Source organism: Nelumbo nucifera, chromosome 7 (genome assembly GCF_055504915.1).
Source record: "Nelumbo nucifera cultivar China Antique chromosome 7, China Antique-T2T, whole genome shotgun sequence".
NCBI lineage: Eukaryota > Viridiplantae > Streptophyta > Magnoliopsida > Proteales > Nelumbonaceae > Nelumbo > Nelumbo nucifera.
This window is the reverse complement of record NC_142655.1, coordinates 8,186,837-8,214,214: the sequence shown is the minus strand read 5'-3', so window position 1 is coordinate 8,214,214 and position 27,378 is coordinate 8,186,837. Positions and strand designations below refer to the sequence as shown.

Below are 27,378 nucleotides of genomic sequence, written 5' to 3'. Positions count from 1 at the left end.
TGCGGCTACAAGAGACTAAGAGAGTAGGGGTAGCCCATCCCCATCCCCCCCCCCCCGAATCGGACGCATGTTGCGGTCGTAGCAGAGGGATTTCGATCTTCGAAGTTAGAACGAGCAAACGACTCGTACCAACTGAACCATCCATCAGCTGGTAATAAAGTTTAGATCTATGTCCCACTCGGTCAGATTAATTTGCAACCCTAGATCTTGATGATGAGTTTTTTTCTTCGTTCCTAACGCTCCTTTCAACGGTGGATATTACAACCACGTCACGTTATCCGTTTCCTCACGTGAAGAGGAGCATTTCCTCCTCTACGAAAGGAGCGAAAATTTTTGGTTAACGAGCCATGGCTATATCCTATGAGAGTTCGACAAGCCGCGCACAATCTTAGGTGTCATCAGACAACGTAACCATGGAAGCACAAAGGGGCGTACATGTGTTCTAGCTTTTCTCTTTCCGCTCGGCCGGAAGATACCGATGGAAGCCAACCGGCCGTTTTCTACGAAAAGGAGCTCACGGACTTCCATTCAGTCTCTTGACTCCGATATTCTCTGTTTGATCTTCGCATTTCTCGACTGGTTCGATCTCGCTCGCTGCTCCGCTGTCTGCACATCCTGGTTTGTCTTTCTCTACCTACCTATCATGCCTTTCTTACTTCCAAAGTTCCAATTAATAATCGAATTTAAATGTTTCCTTTTCTTTCTTCACTGTAGACATATAAGTAGGTCACAGAGGAGTATGAATCCTAGGAAAAAAATGAACTCCCGAGTTCTTGATTTTGTAGATAACTAGATATTGAAAAGAAGTATTCTGATATCCAAAGGGGACTTAATTTTCAAATTGAGTTGGATAGTACTTGTAAAAATTCAAAATTTTTCTGTGTTTTACACTACTGTTAAATAGCTTTGGGATCGATTAAATTTCAAGCGGAGTTGGAATGTTAATTCGGAGTAATGCTGTTTGACCCATCTACCTTTGCTTTACCGAAGAAGAGGGAAAGAGTAATGTGGAGGTACACTAGAGCAGCAGTGGTATGGACATTGTGGGAAGAGAGAAATGCCAGAATCTTCCAAGAGAAAGAAAGGAGCAAACGACAACTTGTGGAGTGTGTAATGACTAAGGTTATACACTGCTACAAACGGTGGAACTATTAAAAAATTTCACGTTTTATGATATTTGGAGGAATTGGCCTTTAGTGGCTTCTAGCTCATTGCAGAAGGTTAAGGTAAGGTTGGCTTGGGCTCCTCCCATTGAAGGATTTCTGAAATTAAACTTCGATGGGAATAGTCAAGGCAACCCAGGCCCAGCTGGAATAGGAGGGGTCATCAGAGACAAGGAAGGAAACTTAAGAGCACTATTCTCAGGACCAGTGGGGAATGGAGACTCCTTAAAGGCAGAATTGTACGCAGCCCTACAAGGTGTACAGATTGCAAGAGAGTTAGGATTGGAAAAGTTGGTGATAGAAGGGGACTCCAAGGTGGTGGTGGGTTGGCTAGAATACCCAGATTCAATGATCTGGGTTTACAGAAATGAAATGAATAAATTCAAATGGTTAACTCAGCAGATGGAGGTAACTATACAATGGGTGGGGAGGGAGGCAAATGCTTTTGGTGATTCTCTAGCTAAACAAGGGGTAACTAGGGAACAGTTGTACTGGGCCCAATTGTAACTTTATGATGTTTCTGTATTAATGAGTGAGGCTGCACCTCGCACCTCATATTGGGATGCTTGTAACGAACTATTTATCATTTGTTTCTAATGAAATCAATTGAATTTTTATCTATCAAAAAAAAATGTTAATTCGGAGTAATGTCCAAGAAGGATTGTTTTATTAATGCAATGAATAGATTTGCTTATTTTTCTGCTTAATTAAATGAATGCTTTTGGAAAAATTGATTAAGACTTTTGCTAATTTGAGAACTTTGTGGTTGTTTCAGGTTAGAAAATAATTACTAAGGTGTTTAAAATGAAAAGGAGAATCCAAAGTTAATTAAGGAAGCCCACTTCTGGGTCTAATCCTCATGCTGCAACCTAAGTGAACTTTCCAAGAAGAACAAGCTATAAATTCCTAAAAAAGGACTTTTACATTTCTGTTCTTGGATAGGCTTTTCATATCAGTCTTAAATAAGCCCAACAGCTACCTTTGATTTGCAGAATGGAATCAGATAAACTCCTAGTAAATCTTAAATTAGAAGTATTTTGGTCCTAATCAACAAAAATAATACATTAACAGCTTTTTGGATTTTTCCAAACATAGCAAGGCTATGTTACCATATAGTTTGCTGTTTATTTTGCAGATATATTATGGCCAACTGATTTGAGATCCTCCTATCAACTAAAACTTGGATCCAAGTGAACTGCGATTGGGCTCAGTAGTATACTGCATTCTTCAAATGACAACTTTCTTAAAAGATTAAAGTCATAGATTGAGATACATAAGTGAACAGGAGAATTCACTTAGTTCACTGGTTTAAACTGGTTAATACTAGTTCTTTGGGAGCTTATTTAACTCCTGGAGCTGGAAAGATCATCATCATCATCATCATCCATGCCTTATCCCAACTATATGGGGTCGGCTACGTAAATACTGTTTCGCCAATCCATTCTATTTAAAACCATATCCACTGTTAAACTATTAGTGCTTAAATCATCTCTTACTACTTCTACCCATGTCTGGAGCTGGAAATATGAGATACTTATTTTTCATTTCGCACAGGAAATTTCAGTAGCTTCTAAAATTGTAATTAAATCAATTTAAAGGAAATTTGGTTGTTTCTTTCTTTTCTTTTAAAGATGACATCCTCTAGCTTTTTCTTTTTTGTTCATTGCCCTAAGATCTTTATATGTGTCATTTCCTTTTCTCAGGTATAATGTCATCCATAAATGTAATTTGTGGAAAAAGCAATATTACAAGCAGCAAAGAGGTTCTGCATGCCTTCCTGATATATCAGATTTTTCTGAAACATCATGGAAGATGTACTATGAGGGTCTTGCTATGGAGCAGCATAGATTGTCCCTGCGGGATGGTTCTGTTTGCATTGATCAATGGAAGGGTCATTCTGTTGGGTACTTTCATTGACACTTGATTGTCATATCTCTTTTTAATCTTATTAGTGTGTGATACAAGGTCTATAATGTGCTAACCATATGTATTATTCTGATAAGGTCTATGCTTAATATTTGCAATTATTGCTGGCTTTATTATGTGGACATAGGTATAAGTGTCTGAATCTGACAGGGGTATGGGTGTCAGATTCAACAAGCCCAAGCTGGTATAGTTTAATTTTAGTTTTTTGTTATATGGATTGTGAAATAATTATTGGGAAAGAAAACAGACCAAGTAGGAGGATCTGGTGGTGCTTGAAGAACCTGTTTGTGGTACAGTCGATGGAGATATTGTATCGACAAGTGGAAAAGATAACTAAGATAATGAGAAAATAAAGAGGTGTTTCATGGGGGAAAGCAAAAGGTTGAGCTTGAAGGGCTCGAAAGTGGGAAGTTAGAGGAAGAAGAAAAGAACACAGTAGGTCCTTGTTCAAAGAATTCCAAAAGAGAAAGAAAAAGAAATTACAGAATATTTCCAGTTCTAGAGCAGAATGAGAATGCAGCTGTAGAAGAGAAAGAGGAGAAGAGGAGGAAGAAAATGATGGTGTTTCAAGTGGCAAGGAGATTGCTTTGGATGAAACACATGAAATTGAAAAATCAATTGATCTGGAAAAGATTGTGAATGTAGAAGCTGAAGTTTGTATATATTTGGGTTTAATTATCCTAGGGGTGAGGGTTGCATTAGGAAGATGCTCAGAGAGTTGGAAGAAAAACATCCTATGCCAGTTATGGAAAATGAGGTTGGCTCTGAAGAGAATTACTCAATTGCAGAAGTCATGATGATCAGAGATTGTCTAGTTTGATCAAATCTGTCGGGAAAAAGAATGAGTTCTCTGATGCAAGCCATTTTTGAGAAGAATTCAGTGTTAGAACTGGAAAGAATTAATGAGGAATTTAAGGACGTAAAGTTGATTAGGGAGACCTCCCTAGTAGTTAACAGATTTAGAAGGAGGAAGCACCGAGATGTCTTGGTTTTAAATGTTTCTGATAGACCCGAAAAAAAGGTTCATTTGGGATTGGGCCAAATAGGAAGTTGCTGAAGCCTAGGAGGATTGTGAAAAAGAAGTAGAGAGCTCATGGTCTGCCTTTTTTGGGTGGTTGGTGGTTTGTCTGGTTCATTGTTGCTTTTTGGGTTTATGGAAGTGGGATTTTTGTTCAAATTGGGGTTGTTTTTTCTTGGAGTTTCATCTGTTTTGTTGTGGTTGTTTTAATATTTTTGTTGGGTGGGAGTTTTGACTTTGTTATGTTTTCCTGGGTTGACTGTTTGTTGTCAGGGTGAGGTGGGTGGGGGCTGGAGTTTTTCTTTTCTGACAGGTGATCTCTGGTCACCTTCCTTGTATAATTTAGAGAGAATGACGGTTCAGCCCAGGGTCAGAATTTTTAGGCCCGAAGTACAGTTGGGGTGGGTGCCAGCTTGGAATTGATGCCAATTCACAGGCGGGAAATGGTTTGTAGAGTGGGGGGTTTTTGGCATTTTGAATGTTTATAGCTCTGCAGTGGAAATCAGAAATCTGCATTGGGCCTGTCTGTACTTCTCCGTATAATTTATCTATTTTCTTTTTTATTTTAATAAATTTTATTTTATTACCAAAAAAATAAAACAAACTAAGTAGAGGCATAGATCAACAAAAGGTCAAAAGCAACATAAAGAATTAGAATAATATCTAGTTTATTACACTAAATTATTGGGTATTATGGACAGATTAATGCCTGAATTTTAGCCCCTGAGTGTGAAGTTCTTTACATATTATTGACTTGACAAATAGAAGAGTCTCCTTAAGTCCCTTGATTTTTTTGATGGTGTTGATGGTCACATGTCTCCAACATGGGTATGGTCCATTTTGAAGCATTTCATATAATATAGATTTCTAGGATGGTCATGCAATGTGAAATCTATACTTATTTTCCATTTGGTCTAGGCACATTTCTATGAGATCTAAACATCTTACTTATAACAACCTAATAGCTTGTAGGTAAAGGGGTGTGATCCCTATTATTAATTGTGAGGTCTAGGGGTATAGGGCCTATAACTAGTGAGACACCCCCACAACTAGGGAAATTGCAGTTTCAGAACTTTAGGGTGGAGAATCAATCCTGGGCTCCTAGTGATGGAACAATTAGCTTAGGGATGAAAAGATAAATTTTTCACTCCTTTAGATCAAATTGATTTGTGTGGGGATGCACTAATGATGATATTTCTATGCTTTTCTAAATAGTTTATATATATTAAATACGTGGAAATGAAATAATTTATACATAACATATTTGAACTTGGTCAAGCCATTTGCCATTTTAATATCCCTGTCGGATTGTCTTGCCAATTTCATCCTTATGTTTCTTTGTAAGTTTCTGTAGTTGTCTTGATGTCGTATTATGAATTTCTCCTTTCTTTATCCATTTCATTTTTCATTTCTTAGTTTAATGGTTGTTGCATGATGTGTGGTCTATATGCGGTTTAACATGAAGCAAGATATGCAAATCTACATTAACATTACTAAACAAGAATTCTTGTATAATTAAAACATTTAATGATGATAGCTTAAATTATTAACTAGTTCCTATATATGTAAGATGGATCAGTGTAGATACTGCTACATGTTGTTATGACATGGTCACTTTGGAAAACCCAATATGAGATATGTCTATAGAGTATAATTTATAGATTTTCATATTTGTGTCTATACTAAAAATATAAAAAGATGTGTCTCTATACTGAGTTGGTTCATCTAGTATGCATTTTAACAAAAGAAATTATGCATGGAAGAAAAGACGGATGTAAATGATCAAAAAAGAAAAAAAAAACTGGTATACCTAAGAAACAGTTAGAGATGTATACAAATGGTTTAAGTTGGATGTTACATGAACATGACGTATCAACTTCTTGCTAAACATAAGCATTGGCATACTTATATCATATGCCTATGACAAGGTGTACAATACTGCCAATTTTCTTTTGGTACCATATTGACTTGACTTATCTATTTGTCTTGTGTATTCTGATATGTTGATCTTACTCATTTATGCTAGCTTTGTTTCTATTTAGTGTTCATCAGTGCCGGATGAAGATGGGCTTGATTCTTACTGGTGGCAGGGACAAGGTATGGGGTTTTTCTTTAAACTATGTCTTCATCCTGGGATTGTGTTTGTGTATTTGATATCCTTTCCTTTATTGCTCTTATTCCTAAGAATCCAGATGCAGTTCATCCAAGTTAATTTAGACCCATCAATTTGGTGAATAGTCTCTACAAGATAATGGCCAAGGTTCTTACTTGAAGAATTAGAGAAGTGCTTCGTTCCTTAATATCCTTGAATCAAGGAGCCTTTGTTGGGGATAGGCAAATCCTTGATCAAATCCTAATAGCCAATAAGAGCTTGGAGGATTACAGAAATAGAAAGAAAGGGTTGGTGTGCAAACTTCATTTGGAAAAGGTGTATGATTTAGTGGATTGGTCTTTCCTTTTGGAGGTTTTGAGGAATTTTGGATTTGGTGAGAATTTGATTCCCTCCCACCTGACCCCCCTTAGGTCCTCCTTCTACCACTCCTTGACTCTGCGAACAAAATCTGGGTGAGTCAACCACATATTTTCAAATTTAAAGGGAATGGGACTATTTAGAAAAATTTCTGATCCTATTCTAATGGGGTGGTGATCCGAAGTGACTTCAGATCATTGATACTGTGAGTTTATAGCGGCAGAAAAGGGAAAATAATTGATGGGCAATGATACTGTACTATTAATACTTGAGTATGCTGAACAGGATATAGAGATGTTACAATACCATTTATACTGATTAAAACCGAGGAATTTTGTGGCATCCTAATACTCCATTGTATATTTTATCTCTTTGAGCAGAAACCAGTATGTATCAGTTGATGCATATCAATATTTATATTCTACTATAACAAGTCTAGGTTGTAAGAGAAGAGAGGAGAGAAATAACAGCAGAGAAGAAAGAATATTTTGGCAAAAGTTGTCAGTGGCAGTTCCCAAACTGACTTATATATTAGGGTGTTTAAACATAAGAGAAAATTACAGAAGTACAAGTACCCCTAGTTACAACTTATTAGAAAAGACAGTCCTAACAACAATAAGGATCATTCTACACTTTGTAAACCAAAATGTCCAAGAAAATGGAGCATAGTATGTAGTTCTACTTGACTTTTCTTTTTAGCTAATTGGCTCATGGTTTCCATCTGAAGATGATATGGTTTAATTGGGAAAGAAGTATTTCAGACATTCTTTTGAATGCCCACGGCGCTTGTAGTTTCCTGGGTGGGTTCCAGGTTTTTTACTCCTGTTTGTTGTACATCTTCTCATGTACATCCCATCTTCTTTTGATGAAATGATAGTTACCTTTTTTCAAGAATTTAGTTTGTCTAATGTGTTTCATAATGTAATTATCCCTGAGATGATTTTGAAATGTTAATTGCTACCTGGGATAATCCCTTTTTTGTTTCTTCCTTAATTGGAGATGCCATATTGTCCAACTCTTACTTATTTTGATTAAAATGATGCTAGGTTATGCGCATTTGGTCATCTAAAAGCTATAAATGTTTGGAAGAATATTCTGTTCCAGATGTGGGCCATTTGGTTGATTTTGGTTTTGATGAAAATAAGGTAATATTGAAATAGAATGAATTTCTTGTCCAAGAAGATGAGCATATGCTGATATGGCGTTGTATCTTTTCTTCTGAATGTGATACTGATGTTTGATTATGGTATTACACATAGTTTTGTACATGATATCTTCTGATTAGCATGACATAAATTAACAAGACTGGCATATATGATATATGCCTTTTTCCCCTAAGCTGATTAATTGTATGTATATTTCAATGGATACTTGCATGTTGTGCATTATGGTATAAGATACTTTTTGCTCAAAAGAAAAACTAAAAACTAAAGAATAAAAATAGAAAAAGAAGAACAAGAGTCATCAGTTCCTTAGTTGATGGATCACCCATTTTTGTTGGGGTTGTGATGTATGGGGGTTCATTCCTTTAAGGGCCTACTCTTTTGGTTATATGTAGTTATATTATCCTTGATTACAATATTATGGCCACCATAGCAGCTAATATAAGAACAACAACAAAAAGTAAAATACATAGGATTCCTCCAATACAAACTTCTGGAAGGTCCTATCATTTTGGCCCTGGCAAGTATGGTCCTTAGTCTGCAAGAATGATTCATTGGGTTGACAGTCACAACACCATGCTTTTTAGGAGTTTGTGAAGGTAACAAAATGCTTCTTGCAAATGGTGGTTAGAATCATGAAATCATGCTTTTATTTCCACATTTGTGTTAGAATGTTAGAGTGATGTTCGGCTGATAAGAGTTCTTATTAGCCCATTCTTATGTTTAACTTATCTTGTAACTGGGCTTGTGTTAATGGGCCTAATCCTGTTTAATGATTTAAGTCATCTGGGTGTCCCATCACTAATCAGGGGCATCTCAGTAATTTCTTGTACCTTGTACTATATTCATCTATAAATAAAGGACTGGTCGACTGGATAGTACAGTTCGACATTCTCTTCAGTTCTGTGGTTCTCTTCTCTTCCTTGCTACTTCGAGTATAGCTCTTTAGATTACATGGTATCAGAGCATTAGCTCCTTCCTGGTTTCAGCAGGCGCACTCTCTTCTCTTGCTGTCTTTTCATCTTCTCTCTTCCTTTTCTGGGTTGCTGCAGTGAAGACCTAGGAGTGTAAGAGAATAAAGCAAGTTCGAACCTAGGGTTTCTCTTGGTTATAGGACTCAAGGGAAGTAAGACCCAGAAGTAGATGTCCTACTAGATTATCTCCAGCAAATAGTAGCTATTGGGCTACTAAGAGAGGTCTGTATAGGACAGATCTAGTTGAGGACTGATTTCAGCAGTCCTAGCACTAGCCGAAAGGGGGAGAGCTTCCTCTACAGTTGCAGCTTCGTGCTCCAGCAAGACTTGCGCAGAACAAGTGATAAAGACTTAGCCTTCTCTACAGTTGCAGCTTTGTGCCCCAACAAGACTTGGGCAGAACTGTGGTAACTTCAGTTACAGATTCTCTTCAGGTCGGTTATTAGTCCTACTTTGTGAACTTCAGTTACTGCACTGCACAGTTACTTCAGGTTGCAGAACAAGCCCTAATTGAAGTAACTTCAGTTACTAGCACTGTGAACTGGTTCAGTTACAGCCCTGTATTTGCTACTTCAGCCAGTCCTAAACAGCACTGCACAGTACCCGAACTGTGAACACTTCTACTAGCACTGTGAACACTGTGACCACTTCGGCCAGTCCTAAACAGAACCACCTACAGCACTGTGAACAACTCTTGGACTGAAGTCGGGCTGTCCTCACTATCCGGTGAAGTTTCCTGTAGAGATAACAGACCTGTTACAAGGTCCTCAAACCTGGAAAACCCTAATCTGCACAGCTTGCAGATTACAAGTGTGCTGCTAGATGAGTATAACTTCAGAGAGTGGTCTGTCTCAGCAATGCTGTTCATTACCTCTCGTGAGCTCACAGGCTATTTGGATGGAGACAAGAAACAACCAGAAATTGGCAGTCCTGAATACACCGTGTGGCGCAAGGAAAATGCCACAGTCATGTCTTGGTTGCTGGCCTCTATGACTCCTAGGGTGGCCAGAACTGTTCATCACTTCCCCACAGCTGCTAAAATTTGGGAGAAAGTATCTAAGACATATGGCCAGAAAAAGAACAATGCTAGAATCTACAGGCTGAACCAAGACATTGCAACCCTAAGGCAAGGAGATATGTCCGTGGCAACCTACTTTGCAACACTGGAAGGCCTCTGGGAAGAGCTTGATCACCATTTGATTTTGGATTGGGAAAATGCTAATGATAAGGGGAGGCATGATAAGCAGATTGAGGAGGGCAGAGCCTTCAACTTTCTGGCGGGTCTTGACCCTGTATATGAAGGTATAAGGTCACAGATTCTAGGGAGAGATGAATTACCTGAGCTTCACCATGTCTACTACCTAGTGAGGAATGAAGAAGTAAGGAGAAAGGAGATGCAAGTTGACTCCCAGACACAGTCAATAGAACTACCTGGAGAACATTCAGCAACACACAAAGGAGAAATGTTGGGTCCTATACCCTCATCTGAAGCCAGCTGCTCTGAGAAAGGACAAAAGGCAACATAAGGGCCACACAGCAAGTGGGAATCTTGCCACTAACAACAGTAGTGACAACTCACAGAGTATTCAGACAGTGTCATCTTCCACCGCAAGGCAGGCTGCCGACTCCTCTGGACCAAGTACTTTGGGCTTCACAGCTAGTGAGGTAGAGGTTCTCAGTCGGGCATTAGCCCGTCTGAAGAACAATTCTTTAGCTTCCACCTCACTTGCCAAATCAGGTACAGCCTCTGCATTTAGTGCATCTAGTTCCATTAATTCTACCTCTTGGGTGATTGATTCCGGAGCCACTGACCATATGACACATATGTCCTCCTTATTCTCCACATATCATTTGTTGTCTGGCCAGGATAAGATGAGAGGGGGTGGTTGACCTAAGCAAGGATCTCTCTCTTAAATCAGTCATACATGTTCCTAGTCTTACTTCAAATCTGTTGTCTGTTTCAAAGCTTACAAAAAACTTGAACTGCAGTATAACTTTCTTTCCTTCTCATTGTGTCTTCTAGGACAGATTGACGAGGAGAACGATTGGGAGTGGTCATGAGTATGGGGGCCTCTACTATTTTGATGAAGATGCCAGCTCAGCCTTACAAGCTTCTACTACTAGTCCGGAAAGTGTGGAGTCAATAGCTAGGCTGCACTTGTGGCATGCTAGGCTAGGTCATTTGTCCTTTTCTTCCTTAGCAATGTTGTTTCCCGAATTATGTAAGGGCATTCCGAGTCAGAGTTTAATTTGTGATGTGTGTCAAATGTCAAAACAATGTAGATCAATATATCAAATTTCTAGTAATGAAATTCAAGCCCCTTTTGATTTGGTTCATTCTGATGTTTGGGGTCCTTCACCCATTGTTTCCATTGATGGCTTCCGTTACTTTATCAGTTTTATTGACCATTATTCTCGGTGCACTTGGATTTATCTGTTGAAAGGATGTGAAGAAGTTCCTCGGATAACTATGATGTTTTGCAAGATGGTTGAAACACAATTTGATAAAAAGATCAAGCAATTCCGTTCAGACAATGCAGCTGAATACTTTGAAAGATCCCTGAACTCATTCATGGAAGATGCAGGCATGTTACATCAATCATCATGTGCTTACACCCCTTAGCAAAATGGGGTCGCTGAGCGCAAGAATAGGCATCTATTGGAGACAGCTCGAGCCCTTCTTTTCCAGCACAATGTGCCCAAGCAATATTGGTCTCAAGCTGTTCTCACTGCATCATACCTGATAAATCGGATGCCATCTAAGGTACTGGGTATGAAGACCCCTTTCTCTGTTTTGTGTCCCACTCTTCCAGAATTTCCTCTTCCCCCGCGGGTTTTTGGTTGTACATGCTTCATACATGTGAAAGATCCAAAGAAGACCAAACTGGATCCTAAGGCTACAAAGGGAATATTTTTGGGGTACTCTCCTACGTAGAAGGGGTATAAGTGTTATGATCCTGTCTCCAAGAAAAATTATGTCACCAGGGATGTAGTCTTTTTTGAGTCTCAACCCTATTTCTAGTCTTCTCAGAATCCTCTTCTGGGGGAGAATAGTGGGTTGGAAGAGGATTCTCATTCTCCCTTCTTTTTTGTTCCCATTTCATCACCTTCCACTACTACTAGCTGTAACATTCCGGGTCAACCTAGTGAGACTTCCACTGTGCCAGTTGCTTCTCCAGATTCGGCTGATGCTTCTGAAGGTTCCAGTAAACAAGAGAAAGAGATACTTACATACAGTAGAAGGAAGAAGGCCCCTCAACCTCATGATTGCAACCAGTTGAACTCAGATCAATCTGTCTCTGCAATCCAAGGTAATTCTGATTCATTCAATTCAGATTTGGATCTTCCTATTGCTCTCCGTAAGCCTGTTCGTTCTCGTACCACTCGGCATCCCATAGCCGATTATGTTTCTTACTCACACTTATCCCCTGCCTATCATTCCTTTGTGTCTGCTCTTTCCTCTGTATGTGTCCCTTCCAGGTATTCAGAGGCGGCATCTGATCCAAGGTGGAAAGAAGCCATGAATGAGGAGATGAAAGCCCTAATGAAAGCAAGGACATGGGAATTGGTGGACCTGCTAGAAGGGAAAGGCACTGTTGGGTGCAAGTGGGTATTCACAGTAAAGCACAGGGAAGATGGGTCAATTGAGAGGTACAAGGCCAGACTTGTGGCAAAGGGATTTACACAAAAGGAAGGAATTGACTACAAGGAAACCTTTGCCCCAGTAGCAAAGCTCAACACAATCAGGGTTCTACTGTCACTAGCAGCAAAATTCTCTTGGGAACTTCATCAGCTGGATGTGAAGAATGCCTTCCTAAATGGTGATCTTCATGAAGAGGTATTCATGGAACCCCCACCTGGATATGATGTTGGAAAGAAGGTATGTAAACTAAGGAAAGCATTATATGGTTTGAAGCAATCTCCCCGGGCATGGTTTGAAAGACTTTGTTTGGCCATGAAGAAGTAGGGTATACTTAGAGCAGTGCAGATCATACATTGTTTACAAGGAGACAGGATGACAAACTTACAACACTCATTGTGTATGTGGATGATATGGTGATTACTGGAAATGATGTGAAAGAGATGAAGAGGCTGAAGGAGTTCTTAGCTTCAGAATTTGAGATCAAAGACCTGGGAAATCTAAGATACTTTCTTGGAATTGAAGTTGCTAGATCAAGAGAAGGAATCTACATATGTCAAAGAAAGTATGTGCTAGATCTCCTAGAGGAAACAGGCATGATGGGGTGCAGGCCAGCAGACACTCCAATAGAACCAAGCCATGGATTACAAGAATCAATGGGTGAGGAATACTGTGATAAGGAAAGGTACCAAAAGTTGGTAGGAAAACTGATATACTTATCCCTTACTCGGCCAGACATTGCCTATGCAGTGCATGTTGTCAGTCAATTCATGCACTCACCAAAGACCCCTCATATGAGAGCAGTGGAAAGAATCCTCAGATACTTGAAGACTTGCCTAGGGAAAGGAATTCTATTCAGAAAAAACAACAGACTTGAAATTGAAGCCTACACTGGTGCTGATTGGGCTGGGTCCGTTGGAGACAGAAAATCAACCTCAGGTTACTGTACATTCTTGGGAGGAAACCTAGTCACATGGTGTAGTAAGAAGCAGAATGTTGTGGCTAGATCAAGTACAGAAGTAGAATACTGGGCTATGGCACACGGGGTTGCTGAACTCTTATGGCTCAGGACTCTCCTTAATGAGCTTGGTATCAAGACTGAGGGTCCTCTCAAGCTGTATTGTGATAATAAAGCTGCTATCAACATTGCCAACAATCCTGTGCAGCATGACAGGACAAAACATATTGAAATTGATCGACACTTTGTCAGAGAGAGAATTATTTCAGGAGAACTCTGTGTGCCTTATACTCCATCAGAGATGCAGATTGCAGATGTATTAACTAAAGGGCTGGCATCAACGAAGTTCAGGGACATACTTGGCAAGCTAAACATGATTGATATTCATGCTTAGCTTGAGGGGGAGTGTTAGAATGTTAGAGTGATGTTCGGCTGATAAGAGTTCTTATTAGCCCATTCTTATGTTTAACTTATCTTGTAACTAGGCTTGTGTTAATGGGCCTAATCCTGTTTAATGATTTAAGCCATCTGGGTGTCCCATCACTAATCAGGGGCATCTCAGTAATTTCTTGTACCTTGTACTATATTCATCTATAAATAAAGGACTGGTCGACTGGATAGTACAGTTCGACATTCTCTTCAGTTCTGTGGTTCTCTTCTCTTCCTTGCTACTTCGAGTATAGCTCTTCAGATTACAGTGTACTTATTAATCTGAATGCTGTTTTAAATAAGAAACCATATACAACTAGATCTTTTTGTCATTAATAAACTTTTTTTTTTGGTTTTTGGGGGGATTTATTTCATTTTTATGGTAAGATAACAGAGATAGCTGTAAACTGAGTCCATGTCTACATAATTTGAGGAGTTTGCACGCGGTATGTTGGACTATTATAATAATTTTCTTTTGGTCAACTAGATGGCTTATTTCTATGGTGTGCTTTATGTATAACATGATTCATAATTATGTGATAAGCTCAGCTTCTTAATCTTGAATAGCTATAATCTATGATACTTGTGTTAGGATGTTATGCCATATTGGAGACTTTGAATTTTAGTATAAATTATGTATCCGACACTACGCCCATCTGTATCCTTGCCATATTTGGATAACATAGCCTATAAGTTAAAATTTAAATGCATTCCTGATGTATGCAAGCTTATACTCTTTTGACACATATCAACTTGTATGAATGGCCCATATGTTTTTCTTCTTGATGATCATCAAATCAAGAGTTTTAGAAAGGTTAACCTTTATATTTTATCTTAAGATCCACAGTCTTAAAGTTCTCTATCTTATATATAGATTGTTGGGCTGGTTGGAACTCGTGTATGCATCTGGAGGCGTCATGGGGAAAGAAGTATATTTCCTGCACGTGAAGGAACATTTTCAAGGGGGTTATGCATGCGGTTTGTTGTCAAATGATTCCATAATTCATAGAAAAATGTTTTATTGTTAATTTTTTGGAATTAATTTCATATTTATTGCTCATAATTTAATATAGTGCATTACCTTTTATTCAGTTATTGTTTGAGGCTAAAAATATTATGGAATAAAACAATATTCTTGGATATGTACCTGAATTAACTGAAGGATAATGTATAAGTAATTACCAATAAAAAAGGATAATGTACACATAAAAGTATGAATTCTGCTGAGCTGTCAGTGGATCAAATTTGGTCCAATTCGGTTCTAAACCAATAACAATCCAATTCATAATATCCAAATCCAATCCCATCTGACACCTGAAATTTGAGATCCAATCCAATTCATTATCTATAAATTGGTTGGAAATTAACTTTTAGGTAATAATTAATGATTAAAGATAGTTCAAGTATGTCTCGCAGGAAAACCATGTTCATATGAACTGATTACCACTTGCCAATTACCACCATGATATCTAGCTGGAGTCATGATGTAACATATACCATGTTGGCCATGATATCTAGCTGGAAACCATTCATTCCAAATATGACAGAGCAAAGGAAGTTGGATTGGATTTTTATTGCACTGGAGTCACTGGACTGGGATATATCCAAACTAATCCAACTAGAAAAGGATTTGTTTACTTCAATCCAATTCGATCCATTAAATCCTTAACAGATATCTGCATCTGAAGTTACTAGTTTTGAGATTTGAGTTGGATTGGAATGGATTAAAATCCAATCCATTGACAGTCTTAATGTTGATTATATTTTTGAAAAATAAAGTAAAATGCATTCCACCAAAAATGTGCAGAATATAGAGGTGCAGCTTGTGGTGGTCAGTGGCTGTACAGAGGATCTTTATCCCTGATAAAAAAAAGAAGTATATACTTTTTAGAAAAAAAAAGCAAAAAGTATTCTATCTTTGGACAAATAGTTTAACATGAGAGAAATATAGGTTGTGTGGAACATCCTGAAATCATTTTGAACTGATTGCCAGGAGAATTCTGTTTCCATTGCTTTCCTAAGAATTTCCTCTTCTGTGGGGGTTGTGGTGTGAAAGGAATGCAAGATTATTGGAGGAGAAAAATAAATCAGTTGAAGAGGTGTTAGAGATTACATTGGCAAGGGTGGCACATTGGGTACTAGTGACGAAGGAATTTAAGGGAGTGTCCATCATTGACTTGTTAAGAGGATGGAAAACAGTGGATGGATTCCAGATTAGCAAACAACAGAGATTGATGGATTGGTATCCTCCTGAAGCAGGTTTAATTAAGTTCAAACTTTGATTGGTATTGCCTTGGGAACCCAAGGCCTTCTTGTATGTGTGTGTGTGTGTGTGGGGGGGGGGTGTTGTAAGAGATCAGTGTGGCAATATTATCCTCAGATTTACAGGTCCAGCAGGACAGGGTAATTCGTTAAGGTTAAGTGCAGGATTATTAGTGTTGATTCAAGGTTTAAAACTGATGCAGCAGCAGGGGTGGAGAGATGTGATAGTAGAGGGAGACTGTGAAACTGTGATTTGTTGGATAAAAGCACAAGATCATCTACCGTGGGAGTTTAGGCAGTTGGTGAGGGTGGCAGTTGTAACTTGGACCTTGTTGAATGCCTCATTCAATTGGGTTCCTAGAAGTTCAAATATGCTGGTAGATTCATTAGCAAAAGCAGGGGTGGGGAAAGAGGTGTTAGATCGGGGTTGCCCAGGCCCAAGCTGTACTTTGTAAAGTTTCTGTTTGTGGCTTTTTTTGTAGTTCTTTGGTTCCTTCTACTCTGTACTTTGCAGGCCTGCTGTTCTCTATTGAGCAGTTATGTGTTTCTCTTAATGAGATCTTTTCTGTTATCTATCAAAAAAATAAAATAAAAAAAAGAAAAAAGAATTTCCTCTTCTAAAGCTGATTGTCATAGAAGGTCCTTGCATTTCTTTCAGTTCATATCATCAGATTATAACAGGAATATGCTTCAGGCAACTTTACCTTTCTTGTTTAATCTGCTTAACTTCCAAGTTGCTAGCTTGTCTACTAAAGTTCTTGGGCAACACTCAACAGTAGCTTATGTTAAAAAGGAGACAAAAACTCATGGGAAAAAAATAATAGATGTGATACTTATACCACATTGTGCATACTTGTTTCTTGTGAGACATTTTCTCAAGGCTGCTACCCACACTCCATACCATGAAGAAAACTTTTTTATAGGGACTGGGGACTCCCACATATTCTTGCAAGGAAAGAAGTAAAGAGGCTATTATTGAAAGTATCGCACTGAAGGTTGCACATTGGGTAAAAAAATTGGATTTGTTTTCAGACTTCACCATGGATGATTTCTTCAAAATTAGAGTGCAATTTTAACCTCCTCTTTTAAGAAACCAAAGCTGAAAAAGAAGTGGCCACCACCAGCTAGGGGATGGAAGAAGTTGAACTTTGATGGAAGCAGTGTGGGAACCCAGCACCATCTGGGATAGGGGGATTAATAAGAGAATGGGATTATGCTTGCTTTGTACACAGGTCCAATAGGTGAAGGAGATTCAATCAGGGGGGAGCTAAGAGCAGCAGTGGTTGGGGTGCAAAAGGCAAAGGAAATGGGGATTGACATGTTGGTCATTGAAGGAGATTCAAAAGTGATTATAAGCTGGTTATCAAAGATCACTACAGCAAACTGGAATTACAGGAATGAAATAAGATGCTTTGATTGGATTTCTAGAGACATGCAGTTGAAAATACAATGGGTACACAGGTCAGCCAACAGTTTGGCTAGTGGGTTAGCTAAACAAGGGTTTACTAGGCAACAATTGTATTGAGCTAAATGTAATAAACTATGATTAGGGGTGAGATAGCAGGGGCTGTGCTCATTTATTCATTTCTTCTAACTGATTTGTAATCTCACAACCTCTTGTTATACATGCTTCTTTTTAATTAATGCATTCTTTCAACTCCTTCCTACACTAAACACCCATAGGATGTAGCTACAATACCTGGGTCCAAATTTGGATTTTTGGTGCAGAAGTTTTCCTCAGTTATCCTTCTCCATAGGCTATCAGGTTCTCTATTGAAATGCTGAAGCCTACCTGGGCAGAGTTAGCCATCTTGAGGTGCCACGAGTCCAGGCATCCAGCAGATTAGAACACCTTTTCCTAATCTACCAAATGGAACTTGGCATCATTTATCCATCTCTTCCATAGAGAACCCCTTTTGAGGCTGTTCCAATTTGTTTTCCTCTGATACCATAATGGAAAAGACAATTTTTTTTTTATCAAATAATGGAAAAGACAATTAAAAAATATGGGTAGGTTTTTCTAATGTGTTTTGAATCAAAGCTATTTAGCCTTCCCCGAAGTACTACTACATTCCCAAATGGTTTTAAATGTGTATTTAGCATGGAGCAGCAGACCCAAATACTTAGATGGAAGCAAACATACCTTATATCCCAAAGCAATTGCTAAATCAGCAATATCTTCTACCTCCTCAACTGGCATCACTTCAATGTTTGATAAATTTATACATAGGTCAGACAGCACCTTGGACCACCTTAGGACACACCAGAGGTAAAGCCGTAAAGGAACTACTCCTGTGAAGCACAACTAAAAAAAAGTGCCATATGCAAATTGTAATAATGTAAATTTTAACTACCCCCTCTTTGATCAAGAAACCATCAATGAAACCTCCTACTTTTCTTGTCAATCTGCTTAGAGCTTCCTTCATGCATGTGAATAGAAGTGGTCATAACAACTCTCCCTGGAAGATGCCCCTATAGCTAGCTTTTAAGGAAACATGTGGATGAAAGATTTTTTGGAAAAGGTGACATGGCTGCATATCTCACTACACATGTTTTGAAAGATCCAATCATTCAATGTTTTGGAATGGTCTCAACATCATCATCATCATCTAACCCTTGACCCAATTATTTGGGTGGCTACATGAATCCTGTTTTGTCATTCCATTCTGTTCAGTGCTATATCCATCATTAAATTATGAGTGCACATCCTAGCATGAGAAGACAAATCAGGATCCATGACCATGAGAGTTATTAAACTTTCATTTTTTACCAACAAAGAAAAGAAAAAAAAAATATCATCCACCATTTTGAAGTATTGTGCATCTTTTCTGCTTCAGCCAAAATGACCATAATATTTATATGCAGCTACATTGATCCAGAGGCTGTGGTTGGTTGCGAGGATGGAACAGTTCGCATATTTGACATGTACAGTAGACAATGTTCTCACATTATTAGGTACAGATGATAACCTATGCTACTCATCAACCTGGTATTAGTAATTAAAGTGGATGTTTATTGCATTAGTTGTCAAATTGACAGTTACATATGGATGCTTTACTTTTTATTTAATCAATAACAAAGAATTTTGTTTGGCTGGATCCTTCTTGTTTAAGTCTTGTATATAATTCCTTATTTTTCTTTGTCTTGATGTATGGTTATGATGGATATGGATTGCGCCTTGTCCTCTCTCTCTCTCTCTCTCTCAAGTAACCAAGTACTTGTTTATTGTTTGTGACTTCTATGAAATTACCAGAATGACTTACAAATTTGCACTCCCAATGATTTTGAAACCAAGATTATTTTAGTTCTGTCAATGTCCAAAAAATGCTGCATCAGATCATCCTAGTGTATGTTCACCTTACATGTCTATTATCTTGACATTACAAGCTTTCATATCAGTTACTTCAGATATTCTCCACTGGAATGCTTTTACAGCCTTCATCTTGTTCTATAAGTACTTAATGAGTGGCTGACCTGAAGCTAGTTGATGTTTCCTAGTGTTTTTTTCCTCTCCCTTTTTTTTGCTTCACTATTCTTGGATGCCAATTGGATGATTAATATCATATTTGTTGAACTCATCAAAAAAATTAACATGATATTTTCTAAATAAATAGCGTGAGTTATTGTAAGGACTAAGGTATGACAGAAGAATGTGAGAGTGGGAAATCTGGAAAAAATTCAGTTAAATCCTTCTATAATTTCATTTCTTGGTTGGAGGTGTAATGAATCCCAGTCAAGATTGTTTGGTGCAAGAATGTGCCTACAAAGGTAGCTTTTTTTTACTTTGGACTGCATACCTAAACAGAATCCTTATTAGGGATAACTTGGTAAGGAAGGGTATGCAATTGGCTTCCACAAACTGTATACTATGTGAGTAACAAGTGGAGTCTGAATCATTTGCTACATTGCAGTTTTTCTGCCGAGGTATAGTCCAAAATTTGGAAGCTTTTTGAGGCAAAAATTTTCTGTCCAGAATTGGTAATGGAGTTTGTGAAAGGTTAAGTATAGGAGGATCATCCAACATGGCTCCAGCAGCAACCCTTTGGTGCATTTAGCAAGAGAGAAGCACAAGATTTTTTTTTTGATCAATTGAAATGCAAGAATATTCAAGAATAAAATAGCTCTACTGATTCAGTTCCTCAGAAAATTGTGGGCGAAATGTGTTGTTGGCTCTCTGTAAACAAGTTGGTTAAGGATAGCATTAACACTTTTTTGTATATGGTAATCTTTTTGTAAAACAGGGCTGTGGAGTATAGTATACCCGTTCTAAAAAAGTGGTGTGAGGCACATCAAAGAAAAAGTACATTGCATCAGAGCTGATGTGCTATCCTATAAATTACTCTGACAAGAGAAGAATCACAAGTGTTCATGGATTTTCTTACTATGATTGACTGTTTGAGTGTCATTCCAATAGAGAGAACTAGACAGAGAAGCCAAACATTTAACTTCTTTTTATAATGAGTTTGCATCTAATCTTATCTTCTATATGATATAGCTAGGATTACATATGATGGTGATGGAAGTTGTGCATATGCAAATATTCTTTAAGATTTTCTTCTTTTTTATTTTTTTTGAGAAGAGATTAGGTATCATTTCATTAGAAAAAAAACAAGTACAACCAGTAGCTGTACAAAGGAAAATACAAAGCAAATTAGACCATTTTTTCATTTGGAGATACAAAAAAGGTTTTCAAATTCCAAAGAGAACAAATGGCAGATCCTTCTAAATTTAACTTGCAGATGCCCATGGCAGATCCTTTAGGAGTTTATTAGGGGCTTGTTAAATTATTTTTTATCATAAAACAATGTGTAGGAAGGATCAACTCCAATCAATGTCATATCATTAGATGACCTTGAACCAAAACACAGTAATAAAACATGAAGCAGGGGATAAGGAAATGGTATGTATAGGTATTCACCAAAATTGATTGTCAACCATCTTATGGTCTAGACACAGTCTAAAGATAGAATCAACTATGCAAATAAAAGATTGTCAGGTATGGGATATGTTAAAAGTTTAGTGATTGGTCATATGATGTCTTTAAGAAAGTCTTTTATCATGTCCTCTTTTTTAAAAGTAATGCACTTTGCCTTTCTTATAAGTATGATTGGTTATTTCAATAGAGTGGAACCCCCTTATAGTTGGCCTAATGCTTGTTTAACTTAATGATGCTGAATTGTTGATATCACATACATATTCAGTGGATCTTCATGGTGTTGGTTATTGTTCTCACTAACCCTCTGGTTCATTGTTTGCATTGCTTTCATGCATGTAGGATGCGTTCTGGGCCTGTAACATGCTTGGCTCTAACTGATAATCAGATGATTCTTAGTGGCTCTTCTCTTGGCAGTATAACAATGGCAGGCCTTTCATCTGATCAACGGGTAGCTTCTTTAAAGTCAACTGATTGCACAGGTTATCTTCATATGCTTGATCTATAAACAATATCTAGAGATTCAATTTGTTGGCAGAAGTGCAGTTATTTCTTATTTTACTTTTCTTCTTCAATATGTTTTTCTAAGGTTACGGTGATGCTTGTGACATGCCTTTTTCCCTTTTCAGTATTTGTGTGAATATCTTTATGCCTTCTTTTGTTGTATTTTTCCTGTTGTGATTGCTTTTGGGAAAGGGATGGTTTTTGACTTCCTAATGGCAGAACATGTAAATGAAATAGTGATCTAATTCTTTCAAGCCTACTCTGGTAGGTTGAGTAGATATAACTTGCAGGCTTGATGAAGAGTATGTTAATGGAATGCTAGACAGAAACTTTTTTTTTTTGATAAATGAATAATGATTTTATTATTAAAAGTAGGAAGTATACATTCACCTTAAGAGGAGGCACGAGATGTTACCTCCCTGTAGAGATGAGAAGATAACCATACTCTTAACAGGATACAATCATAAGGTAGGCCCAAAATAATTCATCCCTTGCGACCCCTTGTTTAGCCAAAGAATCAGTCATAGCATTTTCCGATCTGCTAACCCACTGAAAACTGACTGACATGTTCCTTGCAAACCACTTAACTTTCTTGAGAAGATCCCTGTATCCCCAGAACACTATATCTGGATTCGACAGCCAGCCCACTACCACCTTAGAGTCTCCCTTGACTATCAAATTTTTTACTCCTAGTTTGTTGGCAACCTGTATTCCTTTTACTGCAGCCAGTATCTCAGCCCTTGTAGAACCACCAACTCCCACTGGACTTGGAAAAGGGGATAGGATAGTATTGCTGTCCTTATCTTTTAGACAGAAACTCTCAATGAACGGTGTCTTTCTTTTTTAAATTATTTATGGGTAGATTTTTTGCTTATCCATATTTGATGCATCAAATGATGCCTCTTTTAACTCTATTAAGAGGAAACCTTTAGCTTGATCATATGAAGTGTTGGCATCTCTGGAACTTAGGCTGTATTTGCTTGCAATGCAAATATATTTGTACTGATGCAAAATTATGGCAGTGCAAATGATTTGAGTGTAAATTCTGACCTATTTTTGTTTTAAATTTTAGCTTATTTTGTTTGATTGCAGTACAAATAAAGTAAATTAAGACAGGAAGCAGAATAAACTAAAACCCAAAACAAAGTTGAATGAGAATTTCCATTTTTTTTCATTTGCACTCCCATGCTTTTATACTAATGCAAATAAATTTGCACTGTAACCAAACACAGCCTTAGTGGCATTGGCAATAGTGACTTGATGAATAGTACAATGGAAATGTTAGGCCTCCTCTTTTCTGATTATATGTGGTAGCATAGAGCCTCTTTTCTGATTATATGCAGATGCAACTGAGGTTGTGTATTAGTTGTGCATGCTAATCTAAGCTTAATGTTCACATTTTTAGTTGTACAAGGTTACACTGGGAAGTGGAAACACCATTGGATTGAGAAAATGTTAAGCAAAGGCCCGTGGTTGCTTTTTCACATGCCAAATGATATTAGGGAGCTAAGATCAGCCCTTTCAATTTAGATTAGAAGGATGTTAAGGGAACAAAATATCAGAGCAGGTGAAATAGTGACAACATGATGCCAAAGTTAACATAACTTTCGTTTGGACATTAGCTGATATTTTAACAGTAATATATCATGTGCTCCCTTAACTATTTTTAATCTTAATACAATAACATTAAATTCCAAAAGAAACATCATAATTATGATTATTTTTCAAAATTGTGATGTACTTTATAAGTTATTATTTCCTTAAATTTGATACTTTTTCATAACAGGCATAAAGAGCCTATGTTTTAACCCGCGCTCACATTTAGTATTTGCCGGATCAACTTCTGGATGTTCACATTGTTGGGACCTCAGGTATGAAAATAAATCTTTTTACCAAGCTATTGCATGAAAGATGTTTCTGGTGCTATTTATCAAAAAAAAAAGATGTTTCTGGTGCCAATGATATCTTATTCACATTAAAATTTGACAATTTCTTGTTCAGTATGCAGTTAGCATTAAGCATATCCCTGCCTATCTTTTTTTTTTAATGTAACACTAGTGAAATTGTTTTTTTTTTTTTTTTTTCCTTTTTTCATGTAGTTTTGGTGATTGTTTTTGGGTTTGGATAATATGCCTGTTTTGGGTTATGGGTTTCCAGTCGCCTTCTCTCTGGGAGTCCTATCGGTGTAATTTCCTTCTGAAATTCAGTCCTATAAAAGCTAATGTGGTGGATGACATGGTTGGCTAAAGGGATTATATGTGAAAGAGAAGATATTGTGTTTTTAACGCATCTACATACTTGCCAACTTTGACAAGTTTTGAGCATCTTATATATTTTTCAGTCATGGTACCTGCCTCACCCACTTGGTGCACAAAATCACAAGCCCTTTATGAAGCATGATTTCCACTGGGTCTGAATGATACTGATTTGTATGTCTTTTTTTTTCTTGTCTCGGACATGAATTATTTTCCAGGACTATGAAGCCTCTATGGCAAACAAGAGTCGGTCCAAACGTTGTGTATTCCATGCAACATTTGCAGAGTGATAAAACGGCACTGGTTGTTGGTGGGATAGATGGTGTGCTACGTATTCTAAACCAAGACACTGGTCAGCTTCTTTCCAGCTATGTGATGAACGAAGAAACCGGAAAATCAGGTTCTGCTGAAAAGAGATATGGCATCATCGAAAAGAAGAGAGTCAGAAAACTTTCAGAAGACATCCAAATTGACAGCATTCCTAAACTCAGTCGACCTCCCATTACATGCTTGGCTGTTGGGATGAAGAAGGTTGTAACCACACACAATGGTAAGCTTATCAGGATGTGGAAATTCAACAAGTAGCTGGGGAAATTTCATTTTTGCCTTGAAATGTCTTTCGGTATTCCATTGAAGAGATGCTGGAGACCAAATGACCAATACATCTAACATCTGGCTCTCGCATCCGTTCAGAATCTAGGCAAAACTTGCGCTCAAGAGATTTTTGCCTGATTTCCATGGATGAGTGGTTAGCAGAGATCTTAGTAAGGCAATCTGCATGGTTTTTTTTGTATTTATTTATTTGTTCATCGTTTGGGAGTACTTGTTCAATTGGAATCTGTACATTATAAATGTGATTGAATGTGTGTGTATTTTAGCGGATCCAACTAACAATGGGTCCGACACGGTGTTCTTCCATGACAAGAGGGGCAATCAGAAAATCATGAAAAATCAATAGATATTGATGGAAAAATGGTATGCCTACATGTTCCTGAAAGGTGCACTTGATTATGGTTGGCAGACAATTTTCATCCTTTTGAATTTGGTGATGTCTGCAATTTTGTTGAGGGTAAAAGATCTAAAACATACCCTGAGGTTTGAATGAACTGTTTTAAATGTTAAATAATACTTAAACGGTTAAACCTACCCTTCTCCCTTATTAAAAAAAAATAAATAAAACAAAAAAAATTGACGTGCGTGTAGTATCGATACACCCCAATATGGTGGAAGGGGTGTATCGATATTTTGAACCTTGTGGAGGGTATGTTTAAGTCCAATGGGGGCCACCTCAAGCTCAAGATATGTTTTAAGTCAATTTAAGAAATCTTAGGGTATATTCAAGTCTTTTTACCAAGGCTATTGGCACGATCTGTTCTGTTAAAGTAGAAGTCATAAATTGATAAATATCAGTTATTTACATATCAAAATATGGGAACTACTGGGAAAGAATTGGCATAAAAAAGAAAATTGAAAAAAAGGATACATGCCTCCCTGAATGAGAGACAAGGTTACCTTTTGATTAAAATTTGGGGGTGGTTCTAGAATCTCTTCATATTGATTTGTTGGAGCTTAGAAGATGGAATCCCAAATATTTTCATTTATGTTCACTCAGTTCTTACTTGTTACTTGTTAGAGTGATTTTAGGGGAGACTATAGAATGTAGCACTTTGGTAAATGCACCGGGCCATTCTTAACCCTGGACTTAGGGTTTATCCTATTCACCCCTCCAATGATCTCAGCTACCTGGGACCAACATAGGATAATGACCTTTCAATTATTTTGGTGTTTCATATAGAATCAAGAAATGCAGCCTCATCATAATCAACATCTGAGCCTCGTCTGCTGGATTGTATGGAATTGACTAAATGGATCCTGTTCCACCATTCCATTCTGTCAAGTGTTGGAAGTTTCAAGAAATTACATTTTTTTTAAGAGATTCAATGAGGTTGTAGGGCAGAAAGCATCGATTTTCTCAGATAATGAGAGATATAGATATTGATGTATGAAGGAAATAAAGGCATAAATAAGATGTATGAAGCTGAAGGGTTAAAAGACTTTAAATTTAGTAAATAGTTACATTTGAACGTATAGAGATACCAAAGAAGAAAGAGTAAACAAGCCTGTTGCAGGGTTTGTAGGAACTACTGCGACAGGAGAAATGTCATCAGTGCTATATGTTTTATTCTTGATTTTGCCATATGTTTTTGAACTTTTTGTTGCTCTTCGATATTCCAAGTTAGAAGCCTCCTCCCTTGGATTGGGCCTGAAATCTAGTGGCCCATCATTATATTGTGTCCCTTGATTTCATTGTCATACTCATGCACCACTGTTGGTTCTCTTGGTCTTGGGTACTAGGTACAATTGTACAAACACCAACACGACACCCAAGGCTGAGGCCCAAGCCCAAGATGAGGTCAATATTTAACCACAAGTTTCTGACACCTTCCACTTGCCGCTACTGTAGCTGCGGAAGCAGAGCAAAGCACCAGAGGAAGAAGAACAAGCGAAACCCTAACCGCAACCCGGGTTCCAGAAATCATGGTTTGCATCAGAAAGGCCACCATCGACGACCTTCTCGCGATGCAGGCCTGCAACCTTCTTTGCCTCCCTGAGAATTACCAGATGAAGTATTACTTCTATCACATCCTTTCCTGGCCTCAGCTCCTCTACGTCGCCGAAGACTACGGCGGCCGCATCGTCGGCTACGTTCTGGCCAAGATGGAGGAGGAGAGCACCGAGTGCCATGGCCACATCACCTCTCTTGCCGTTCTTCGTACTCACCGCAAGCTTGGCCTCGCCACCAAGCTCATGACCGCTGCCCAGAACGCCATGGAGCAGGTCTTCGGTGCCGAGTACGTGTCGCTTCATGTCCGCAAGAGCAATCGTGCTGCGTTCAATTTGTATACCGAGACGCTTGGGTATAAGATTCATGACGTTGAGGCCAAGTACTATGCTGACGGAGAGGATGCTTACGATATGAGGAAGCAGCTCAAGGGAAAGCAGAATCAACACCATCATCATCATCATCATCATCATCATCATCATCACCATCATGGGGGCTGTTGCTCGGGCGAGGCTAAGAGTGAGGAGGCAAAAGCTAATACAGCTGGATGATGGCGGAGGTAATTAGGATTTGGAGAACTGGGGTTTGGGGCATTTATGATTTTGAAAATGCTAATGAGGTAATATCTTGTATTTTAGTATTCTATGGATAAATCTACTTCAGAAGATTGCCAATTATCTTGGTTTTATTATTTAACATCGAAGTAGTAATTCAAATGGGCATGCTATGTAATGCAAACTGGGTATTCTGGTGAACAATTCTTTTGAGAATCCATGTCATTGCATTTTCTCGGTAATGCTATTTATGTATTTTGTCAATTTGTTCTTTACTATTGACATTTTCTTCATATTTCTGAACCTTGACTGAAATTGTAAGTGGAGAGTAGTTATAGAGGCAGCAATTTTATATTACATGGAGAAATCCTTCCATCAGTTGATTCAAGTGTTGTTCTGTTTTGGAATATGAATTTGAACTTGAGGTCAGGACTAGTGATACTAAGCATGTAAATTAGTTTAGATTTTGGGTGGCTGTTTTATGTGAATAGCTATTATGCCAATCTAATGTTCTGGTTAAACATTATATTGGTTATTGTAACGGCTTATCCAAATTAGTGCTTTTG

The 27,378-nt window shown here is 38.0% G+C and overlaps 1 protein-coding gene and 1 pseudogene across 2 annotated transcripts; both read left to right on the top strand.

Moving 5' to 3' along the window:
* The first annotated feature begins 352 nt into the window (after positions 1 to 352).
* LOC104613410 (F-box family protein with WD40/YVTN repeat doamin) lies at positions 353 to 24,668 on the top strand. Its single transcript, XM_010281205.3, has 9 exons — positions 353 to 618; positions 2,867 to 3,067; positions 6,150 to 6,204; positions 7,624 to 7,722; positions 14,616 to 14,719; positions 18,869 to 18,958; positions 21,279 to 21,418; positions 23,227 to 23,311; positions 23,914 to 24,668. The coding sequence occupies exons 1-9, from the start codon at positions 479 to 481 to the stop codon at positions 24,278 to 24,280; spliced, it is 1,281 nt and encodes a 426-aa protein (XP_010279507.1). The 5' UTR covers positions 353 to 478; the 3' UTR covers positions 24,281 to 24,668.
* Positions 24,669 to 26,136: 1,468 nt separating this feature from the next.
* Positions 26,137 to 27,169, top strand: LOC104613409 (N-terminal acetyltransferase A complex catalytic subunit NAA10 pseudogene; annotated as a pseudogene). Its single transcript, XR_016078628.1, has one exon. The product of XR_016078628.1 is annotated as an N-terminal acetyltransferase A complex catalytic subunit NAA10 pseudogene (transcript).
* The last annotated feature ends 209 nt before the right edge of the window (positions 27,170 to 27,378 follow it).

Excerpts from the sequence above, each read along its gene's own strand:
- LOC104613410 (XM_010281205.3), top strand. The coding sequence starts at position 479 with ATGGAAGCCAACCGGCCGTTTTCTACGAAAAGGAGCTCACGGACTTCC. Across the intron at positions 3,068-6,149 it reads TGGAAGGGTCATTCTGTTGG|TGTTCATCAGTGCCGGATGA; the intron begins GTACTTTCATTG and ends GTTTCTATTTAG. Across the intron at positions 21,419-23,226 it reads AAAGTCAACTGATTGCACAG|GCATAAAGAGCCTATGTTTT; the intron begins GTTATCTTCATA and ends TTTTCATAACAG.